General features: G+C 66.3%; 1 protein-coding gene across 1 annotated transcript; it reads left to right on the forward strand.

Moving 5' to 3' along the window:
* The first annotated feature begins 288 nt into the window (after positions 1-288).
* SCRT1 (scratch family transcriptional repressor 1) lies at positions 289-4,006 on the forward strand. The gene is made up of 3 exons (XM_074167649.1): positions 289-400; positions 3,182-3,914; positions 3,970-4,006. The coding sequence occupies exons 1-3, from the start codon at positions 289-291 to the stop codon at positions 4,004-4,006; spliced, it is 882 nt and encodes a 293-aa protein (XP_074023750.1).
* Positions 4,007-10,671: the final 6,665 nt, after the last annotated feature.

A 10,671-nucleotide genomic window follows, 5' to 3' on the forward strand; every position in this document is an offset into this window, starting at 1 on the left:
GGTCGCCGGTGCCCAACGCCGCCGGGCTCGGCCTAACGGAGGCGGCGGCGGTTCCCGGAGCGGAGCTGGGCGGCCGCGCCCGCCGCACAAAGCCCTAGGCTCGGTTTAACCAACCAACACCCCCCCCCCCTCCTCCTCCTCCTCCTCCTCCTCCTCCTCTTCCTCCCTTCCTTCCTCCCCCCCCCCCCCCCTTCCCCCCCCCCCACCCCAACCTCTTACCGGAGGGGGGGGGCTGCCCCTTTGTGGTGGCGGCGGCGGCGGGGCCGGGCCCGGTCCCCGGGAGGAACCATGCCCAGGTCGTTCCTGGTGAAGAAGGTGAAGATCGATGACTTCCCCGCCGGCCTCGACGCCCCCTACGGCAGGACCCGGGCGGATTTCGGCTCCCGGTTACACGAGAAGGGTAAATACCGCCGCCGGGGGGGGGTGGGTGGGGAGGGGTCGGGGGTGATGGTGGTGGAGGGGGGAAGGGGGGGGGGGAAACACCGAGAAGTGTATGGGGATGGGGGGGGGGGGGGGGGGCGGAAAACCGGGGCACGCCGCATTCCGCCGCGCCGCCCGCCGCCACCGAGCTGAGCCGGGCACCGGATCAAGGGAACCGGGCACCGGATCAAGCGAACCGGGCCCAACCGGCCCCCCCCCGCCGCCGCCTTTTGTCTGCCGGAGCCAAGTTCAAGGGCAGGCGGCGGCGCGGAGAGATTTCAGCCCCCCCCCCCCCCCCCCCGCCTCCCCCGTTCCCCCGCCGTTCTCCCGGCCCCGGCCCCGGCCTTTGTGCGGAGCCGCGGCCCCGCGGGCGGCCCCCGGGCCGGGCCCCGGTGCGGCGGCGGCTGCGGCGCGTTGCGTAACCGGCACCGAACCGCCGCAGCGGGAGCGGGCCGGGGCCGGCCGTGACCTTGAACGGGGGCCGGGGGCAGCGGCGGGGGAACGGCGGGCAGGGATGCGGGGATGCGGGAAGGGATGCGGGGACAGGGGGACAAGGGATGGAAGCAGGGATGAGGGAAGGGGACAGGGATGGGGGACCGCGGGCAGGGAGAGGGAAGGGGACAGGGACAAGGGATGGAGACAGGGATGAGGGACTGCAGGCAGGGATGGGGATGGGGACAGGGACAAGGGAAGGGGACAGGGATGAGGGAAGGGGACAGGGATGAGGGACTGCAGGCAGGGACGGGGAAGGGGACAGGGACAAGGGAAGGGGACAGGGACAAGGGATGGAGACAGGGATGAGGGACTGCAGGCAGGGACGGGGATGGGGACAGGGACAAGGGAAGGGGACAGGGATGAGGGAAGGGGACGGGGATGAGGGACTGCAGGCAGGGCCAGAAAGGGAGGCAGGGATGGGGACAGGGACAAGGGGACAGGGATGAGGGACTGCAGGCAGGGACAGGGATGGGGACAGGGACAAGGGACAAGGGATGGAGGCAGGGAGAGGGAAGGGGACAGGGACGGGGACAGGGACAAGGGAAGGGGACAGGGATAAGGGACTGCAGGCAGGGACAGGGAAGGGGACAGGAATGGAGACAGGGACAGGGGGCTGTGGGCAGGGACGGGGACAAGGGAAGGGACAGGGGACAGGGCCGGGGGGCTGCAGGCAGGGACAGGGGGCTGTGAGCAGGGACAGGGACAAGGGAAAGGACGGGGACAGGGATGGGGGACTTCAGGGGGGGAACAGGGATGGGGACAGGGACAGGGGACGGGGACAGGGGGCTGGGGCAGGGGGCTGTGAGCAGGGACAAGGACACAGCAGAAGGGACGGGGACAGGGATGGGGGACTGCGGGCGGGACCTGCAGGGACAGGGATGGAGGCAGGGACAGGGTGAGGGACAAGGGAAGGGAGAGGGGCCGGGGGCTGCGGGCAGGGACAGGAAAAGAGGCAGGGATGGGGACAAGGACAGGGGGCTGGGGGCAGGGATGGGGACAAGGACAGGGGGCTGGGGGCAGGGACAGGGAGAAGGGAAGGGGACAGGGCTGGGGGATGGAGGCAGGGAGAGGGACGGGGATGGGGACAAGGGAAGGGACGGGGACAGGGATGGAGGCAGGGACAAGGACGGGGCACTGCAGGGCAGGGACAGGGACAAGGGAAGGGACAAGGGTCTGCAGGGCAGGGACAGGGACGGGAATGGGGACAGGGGCTGTGGGCAGGGGCAGGCAGGGGTGGGCGGGGGGGGGAAGGGGCAGGAGCAGGCAGGGGAGGGCAGGGGGGGGTCGGGGGGGCAGCAGGGCGCCCGGGCAATGCGGCGGCAGGAGCAAGGGCAGGGCGAGGGCAGGGGAAGTGCGGAGGCAGGGAGAGGGCAGGGGACAGGCAGGGGACACGGGCAGGGGGACAGGCAGGATCAGGAGGTAGGGAAAGGGCAGGGACAGGGGCAAAGGCAGGAGCAAGGGCAGGGGTGCAGGCAGGGGTGCAGGCAGGGGTGCAGGCAGGGGTAGCACAAGGGCAGGGGACAAGGGACAGGGGACAGGGGAAGGTCAGGGTGAAGGCAGGGGCTGGGCTGGGCAGAGGATGGCGGGGAAGTGGGGTACGGGGCAGGGGTGCAGGCAGGGACAGGCAGGGACAGACAGGTGCAGGCAGGGGGACAGGTAGGGGTGCAGGCAGGGACAGGCAGGGATATGGGCAGGGGGACACGGGACAGGCAGGGGACAGGCAGGGATGCGGGCAGGGGGACAGGCAGGGGGGACAGGCAGGGGATGGGCAGGGGTGTAGGCAGGGGGTGCAGGCAGGGGGACAGGCAGGGACATGCAGGGGTGCAGGCAGGGGGACAGGCAGGGGGGACAGGCAGGGATGCAGGCAGGGGATGGGCAGGGGACAGACAGGGGACCGGCAGGGGTGCAGGTGGGGGTGCAGGCAGGGACAGGCAGAGCAGGCAGGGGATGGGCAGGGGGTGCAGGCAGGGGACAGATGGGGGTGCAGGCAGGGGACAGGCAGGGGGACAGACAGGGGACAGGCAGGGGTGCAGGCAGGGACAGGCGGGGGACGGGCAGGGGATGGGCAAGGACAGACAGGGGTGCAGGCGGGGGGACAGGCAGGGGGACAGGCAGGGGACGGGCAGGGATGGGCAGGGGACGGGCAGGGGACAGGCGGGGGTGCAGGCAGGGGACAGGCAGGGGCTCCCCAGCGCCGTGCCGGGTGTGGGGGGTGCCGCCGCCGCCGCCTCCCGGGGTGCCACTGACCGGGTGTCCCCCCCCGCAGGGTACCTCAGCGAGTACATGGCGCCGTCGGCCTACGAGGGGGACGGGGCGGCCGCTCTCAAGGTGCCGTCCCCCGACGCCATCTACCCCGGCGGCCGGGGGGACTACGGGACGGGGGACTCGGAGCCCCCCGACAGCCCCCACTCGGGGATGGCGGGGGGTTACATCAACGGGGACGCGGCGGTGAGCGAGGGCTACGCCGTGGACGCCTTCTTCATCACCGACGGGCGGTCGCGGCGCAAAACGACGACGTCGGGGGGGACGGCTTCGGGGGGGGGAGTCGGGGGTCGAGCCCTCCCCCGTCACACCTGCGGGGAGTGCGGGAAGACCTACGCCACCTCCTCCAACCTCAGCCGCCACAAGCAGACCCACCGCAGCCTGGACAGCAAGATGGCCAAGAAATGCCCCACCTGCGGCAAGGTCTACGTCTCCATGCCGGCCATGGCCATGCACCTCTTGACCCACGACCTCAAGCACAAGTGCGAGGTGTGCGGCAAAGCCTTCAGCCGGCCCTGGTTGCTGCAGGGTCACATGAGATCCCACACCGGGGAGAAACCTTTCGGCTGCGCCCACTGCGGGAAAGCTTTCGCCGACCGCTCCAACCTGCGGGCCCACATGCAGACCCACTCCGCCTTCAAGCACTTCAAGTGCAAGCGCTGCAGCAAGACCTTCGCCCTCAAGTCCTATCTCAACAAGCACTACGAGTCCGCCTGCTTCAAAGGAGGAGGAGGAGGAGGAGGAGGAGGTGGTGGTGGAGGTGGGGTGGCGGGAGGGGGCGGGCCACCCCCACCCCTCAGCCCCCTCTCCACCTGAGCTGGGGTGCTGAGCGCCCCACACCTCCACCCCCCCCAAAACCTGCACCACCACCACCACCACCACCATCTCCTTCCAAGCTGGCACCTTGATCTCGCGGGGGGGGGGCACACAGACAGAGATGGGGGGGGGACACACCCTGCCTGGGGTGACACACCCCCCCCCGCATGGATATTCAGCCCTGGGATGCACCCCCAGATCGGGGTGACCCCCCCCCTTGTATGGATATCCAGCCCTGGGATGCACCCCCAGATTGGGGTGACCCCCCCCCTTGTATGGGTATCCAGCCCTGGGATGCACCCCCAGATCGGGGTGACCCCCCCCCTTGTATGGGTATCCAGCCCTGGGGTGAACCCCCAGATTGGGGTGACCCCCCCTTGTATGGATATCCAGCCCTGGGGTGAACCCCCAGATTGGGGTGACCCCCCCCCCCCCCTTGTATGGGTATCCAGCCCTGGGATGCACCCCCAGATTGGGGTGACCCCACCCCCCCTCTTTTCATGGGTATCCAGTCCCTGGGGTGAACCCCCAGCCCTGGAGAGACACCCCCAGATTGGGGTCACCCCCCCCTTGTATGGGTATCTAGTCCTGGGGTGAACCCCCAGCCCTGGAGGGACCCCCCCCCCCAGATTGGGGTGATCCCCCCTTGTATGAGTATCCAGTCCTGGGGTGAACCCCCAGATCAGGGTAACCCCCCCCCCTTGCATGGGTATCCAGCCCTGGGGTGCATCCCAGCCCTGGAGAGACCCCCCCAGATCAGGGTGACCCCCCCCTTTGCATGGGTATCCAGCCCTAGGGTGAACCCCGAGATTGGGGTGACACCCCCCCCCTTGCATGGGTACCCCAACTTCATGCCATAGCCCAGTTCAGGGTGACATACCCCCCCCCCCCAACCTGAGCTGGGGTGCTGAGCACCCCTACAATGCACCCCAAACCCTGCACCCCCCCCCCCCTTCCAAGCTGGCACCTTGATCTCACAGGGGGTACCCCAAGTTGCCTGCGGCGCCCCGGGCACCGGCTGCTGGGGGGGGGGGACACACACCCCCTGCCTGGGGGGGACCCCCTGCCTTGCATTGCATGGGTGGGCACCCCCAAAGTCGGGGTGACCTCCCCCTTTGCGTGGGTATCCAGCCCTGGGGTGCACCCCCAGATCAATGTGACTCCCCCCCCCACTTTGCATGGGTATCCAGCCCTGGGGGGACACACACCCCCCCCCCCCCAGATTGGGGTGACCCCCTCTTTGCATGGGTATTTAGTCCTGGGGTGAACCCCCAGATCAGGGTGACACTCCCCCCCCCCCCAGCCCTGGAATGACCCCCCCAGATGGGGGTGACCCCCCCCTTTGCATGGGTATCCAGCCCTAGGGTGAACCCCGAGATCGGGGTGACACCCCCCCTCCTTGCATGGGTACCCCAACTTCATGCCATAGCCCAGTTCAGGGTGACACACACCCCCCCCCCCCATGGGGGCCCTGACCCTGGGGTGCACCCCGAGATGGGGGTGACCCCCCCCCCCACCCCGCACAGGTACCCTGGTCCTGTGCTGTACCCCAACTCTGGGTGCCCCCCCCCCCCCTTGCATAGGTGCCCTAGCCTTGTGCTGCACCCCAAAACCAGGGTGACACCCCCCTCCCCCATGCCATAGCCCGACGCAGGGTGCCCCCCCCCTTCCCCCCCCCCCCCCCATTAAACGGGTGCCCAGCCCTGTGCTGCACCCCGAGATCAGGGTGACCCCCCCCCCTTCCATGCATGGGTACCCCAGCCCGGTGCCGTACCCCAAGATCAGGGTGCCCCCCCCCCTTCCTCCCTTGCAGGGGTCGCCCCCCCCTCCGCAATAAGCTCCCCCCCCCCGCACGGCACAGCGATGCCCGGGCAGCTCCTGGGGGTACCCCGGCACCCCCACACACCCCCCCCCCCGCTGCAGTACCTCTGCCCGGGGTACCCCCCCCCCCCCCCCCCGGGTACCCCAACCCCGGGTACCCCCCTTCTTCCTCCGGGTACCCCCTCCCCCCCCCCCGCATGGCCCACTTCACTCTGGGCACCCCAATTTTTCAGGGTACCCCCCCCCGCCCCCCCCCCCGTCCCTGCATGGCTACCCTGACCCTGGGTACCCCAACCTTGCACGGGTACCCCGACTCCGGGTACCTCCCCCCCCCCCCCCGGCCCTTTCAGGGGTACCCCCACCCCGGGGTACCCCCTTTTCCTCGGGTACCCCCATCTTTGCAGGGTACCCCCCACACACCCTTGGTGCCCCCCCACCCCGGGGGCACCCCCTCCCTCGGGGCACCAGGGGTTACCCCCACCCGGCAAAGGGGGTGACCCCTTAACCCAGGGAACCCCCCCCCACCCCAAAAACCCCCCGAGGGGCACCTCGGGGTCACCCCTGGGTCCCCCCCTCCCAGCGCCCCCCTCCCCGGGGACCCCGTAAAGGGGGTGACCCCCTAACCCAGGGACACCACCCCCCACCCTAAACTCCCCCCCCCCCCACGAGGGGCACCCCGGGGTCACCCCAGCGCCCCCCTCCCTGGGGACCCCGCAAAAGGGGTGACCCCTTAACCCAGGGACACCCCAACCCCCCCCCCCCCCCCCCGAGGGGCACCCCGGGGTCACCCCTGGGGTCCCTAACCCAGGGACATCCCCCCCCCCCACCCCAAAACCCCCCCGAGGGGCACCCCGGGGTCACCCCTGGGTGTCCCCTCCCCGGGGACCCCCACCCGGCAAAGGGGGTGACCCCTTAACCCAGGGACACCCCAAACCCCCCCGAGGGGCTGCCCCTCCTCCCCCCGAGAGCACAACCCGGCCTCGCCGGGCCCCCCCACACACACCCCCTCCCCGGGATTTTAGGGCGGCCCCCCCCCGGGGCCCCTCCCCTTCCCCCCCCTCCCCCTCCCCCCCCCACGATGCCAAAGTCTTGTCACTTTTGGGAGGGACTAAAGGGAGGCGGGAAAATTTTTTTTGGGGGGGTGGGGGGTGGGGAGGGGCTTCCAGCCGCCCCCCCCCCCCCCCCAATTCCTCCCCCAACCCCCCACCCCCCCCCCACCCCCCCCGGGGACTCTGCATGCAAAAAAAGGTCAAAAAACCCCACAACCCCCCTCCCCCCACCCTAAAACCCAACAAAAACCCAACCCCCCCCCCAAGACCCGAAAGTATTTAAAATCTATGCCAATTTTTGACGCTTTTTTTGGGGCCGAATGAGCTATTTCTTGAGTTGCCAAAATGTAGATAGTTCTTCTCTCTCGAGGGCAATATTCTCCGTAGGAGTCCGGTACCGAGACCTCTAGAAGCAATAATTAATGAAGTTCTCTTTCTTTTGGGGTTTTTTTTTTTTTTTTTTGTTTCTTTTTCCTTCGTTAACTACCGTCTGCATGGGATTTTTAAGAGAAAAAAAAAAAAAAAACAAAAAACAAAAAAATAATAATAATAATAATAATAATAATAATTACTACTAACTGCTAATACTGCTAATAGGTATTAAGGAGGAATCAGGTAACGTTTTAATCCAATATTCTTAATAGCGACGAATATCAGGGATGATGCCAGAGTAGCGCTAGAAACACCCCCCTCCCCCCGCATCCCCCTCCCCCCCCCCAAATCCTCCCCTCCCCCCCTCCCCGAATGCACTGACCCCCCCGCCCGCACACACCACGCACACGCCGGGCACGCAAACACACGCGGACACACACACGCGTGAGCACGTGTGGAAACACGCCTAGACGTGAACGCACACGGACGTGTGAACGCGCACGGATGTGTGAACGCGCCTAGGCGTGAAGACACACAACACACACGAGCAGACACGAACACGCGTGAACGCGTGTGAACACACCTAGATGTGAGCACACACGAACACGCGTGAAGGCACACAACACACACGAGCATGACGCGAACACGCGTGAGCGCATGTGAACACACCTAGATGTGAGCACACACGAACATGCATGAAGACACAAAACACACATGAACAGATGTGAACACGCGTGAGCGCATGTGAACACACCTAGATGTGAGCACACACGAACACGCGTGAAGACACACAACACACACGAGCATGACGCGAACACGCGTGAGCGCATGCGAACACACCTAGACGTGAGCACACACGACACACACGAGCACATGTGAACACACAACACACATGAATACACGTGAGCACACAACATGCATGAATACACGCGAGCACACAGCATGCATGAAAACATGTGAGGACACATGTGAACATGCACGACCACACATGAACATATATGCACACACGGACACACAACACATATGAACACACATGAGCACACGTTAACACACAACACACATGAACACCCATGAAAAGACACGAGCACACACATGAACACGCATGAGCACACATGAACACATGTGAGCACATGTGAACACACAACATGCACGAGCACACATAAAACACACACAGGGGGCTGAGCTCATGGCACACACGTGTGCACACACGGCACACGTTGCACAGGCTGCAGGTGCTGCATGCGCGTGTGCACTGCCGGCCTTGCACGTACCTAATGTGTTGCACACGCGTGTAGTGGAGGCTGTGGCGGTGCACACGCATGTGGCACGCTCCCCTGCTGTGTGGGCCCTGCACACGCGTGTGGCGCACGTGTCCACACCACGCCCTGTGTGTGCCGGCTGCCTGCACGCAGGGAATGCAGCACACGCGCTGCACAGGCACCGCACACACCAAGCACAGGCGCTGCACACGCACTGCACACATGGGACACAGAACACGCACTGCACAGGCACTGCACGCAGGGAATGCAGCACACGCGTCGCACACATGAAGCAGATGCACTGCACACAGGGAATGCAGCACACACACTGCGCAGGCACTGCACACGTGAAGCACACGCACTGCACATGCGGAATGCAGCACACACACACTGCACACATGAAGCACACGCACTGCACAGGCACTGCACACGTGAAGCACACGCACTGCACAGGCACTGCACACGGGGAACGCAGCACACGCACTGCACAGGCACTGCACACGTGAAGCACACGCACTGCACACATGGAATGCAGCACACACACTGTACGGGCACTGCACACACACTGCACACACGAAGCACACGCACTGCACATGCACTGCACATGGGGAATGCAGCACACACACTGCACATGCACTGCACATGCACTGCACACATGAAGCACACGCACTGCACACGGGGAATGCAGCACACGCACTGCACACACACTGCACACACGAAGCACACACACTGCACACGTGAAGCACACGCACTGCACGCCCCTCACGCGCAGCAGACACGCAGTGCGGGCCCCTGCAAGCGCCCTGCGACCGCTGCAGACGCTGCACGCACCGCAGACCCTGCGGATGGCGCTGCGTGTGCTGCAAGCTCTGCACACACTGCACCCACTGCAAACACTGCAGACACTGCATGCACTGCAAACACTGCAGCTGCTGCAGACACTGCACCCACTGCAGACGCTGCAGACACTGCAAACAGCACCCACTGCAGACACTGCAGACACTGCACCCAGACACTGCAGACGCCACATGCACCCACTGCATGCACTGCACGCGCTGCAGATACTGCAAACAGCACCCACTGCAGACACTGCAGACACTGCACCCACTGCAGACACTGCAGACACACACTGCACCCACTGCAAACACTGCACCCACTGCAAACAGCACCCACTGCAGACACTGCACCCACTGCAGCTGCTGCAGACACCACATGCACTGCAGACGCTGCAAATAAATACTGCAGGCACTGCGCCCACTGCAGACGCTGCAGACACTGCAAACAGCACCCACTGCAGACGCTGCACCCACTGCACCCAGACACTGCAGACGCTGCGGACGCCACATGCACCCACTGCATGCACTGCAGACACTGCAGACACTGCAAACAGCACCCACTGCACCCACTGCATGCACTGCATGCACTGCAAACACTGCACCCACTGCAGACAGACACTGCAGGCACTGCAGACGCTGCACCCACTGCAAACAGCACCCACTGCACCCACTGCAGACAGTGCACCCACTGCACCCAGACACTGCAGACGCTGTGGACGCCACATGCACCCACTGCATGCACTGCACGCGCTGCAGATGCTGCAGACACTGCAAACAGCACCCACTGCACCCACTGCAAACACTGCACCCACTGCAAACACTGCACCCAGACGCTGCGGACGCCACAGGCACCCACTGCACCCACTGCACCCACTGCACGCACTGCAGGCACTGCATGCACTGCAGACACTGCACCCACTGCACCCACTGCACCCATTGACCCCACCGCGGGCCCCCCCCTCCCCCCCCCCGCCACCCCCTCCCCATGAATGCCCCCCCCCCCCCCCCCCCCCGCAGCGGGCCGGCCTCGCAGCGGGAGGACACCCCACCCCCACACCCCCCCCCCCCGGGGGGGGGAAAGGGTGGGGGGGGGCGGCGGGAGGGGAAGGGGGGGGTTTCGTTCCCCCCCAACAGATACCCCCCCCCCGAATTCAGGTAGCAGGACCGTAGAGCTTCGACCTCCGTTTTTGTACTGGGGGGGGGGGAGGGGGGGGCCGGAGCAGCCTTGGACATAACCCGGGGGGGGGGAGGGGTGCGTGTGGCCCCCCCCCCCCCCCCCCACGACTTTTTACGAGCTGTGACGTGTGTGTCCCCCAACCCCCCCCTCACCCCTCCCCCACC

The sequence above is a fragment of the Numenius arquata genome, unplaced genomic scaffold (genome assembly GCF_964106895.1).
Source record: "Numenius arquata unplaced genomic scaffold, bNumArq3.hap1.1 HAP1_SCAFFOLD_1770, whole genome shotgun sequence".
In the NCBI taxonomy this organism is placed as follows: Eukaryota; Metazoa; Chordata; class Aves; order Charadriiformes; family Scolopacidae; genus Numenius; species Numenius arquata.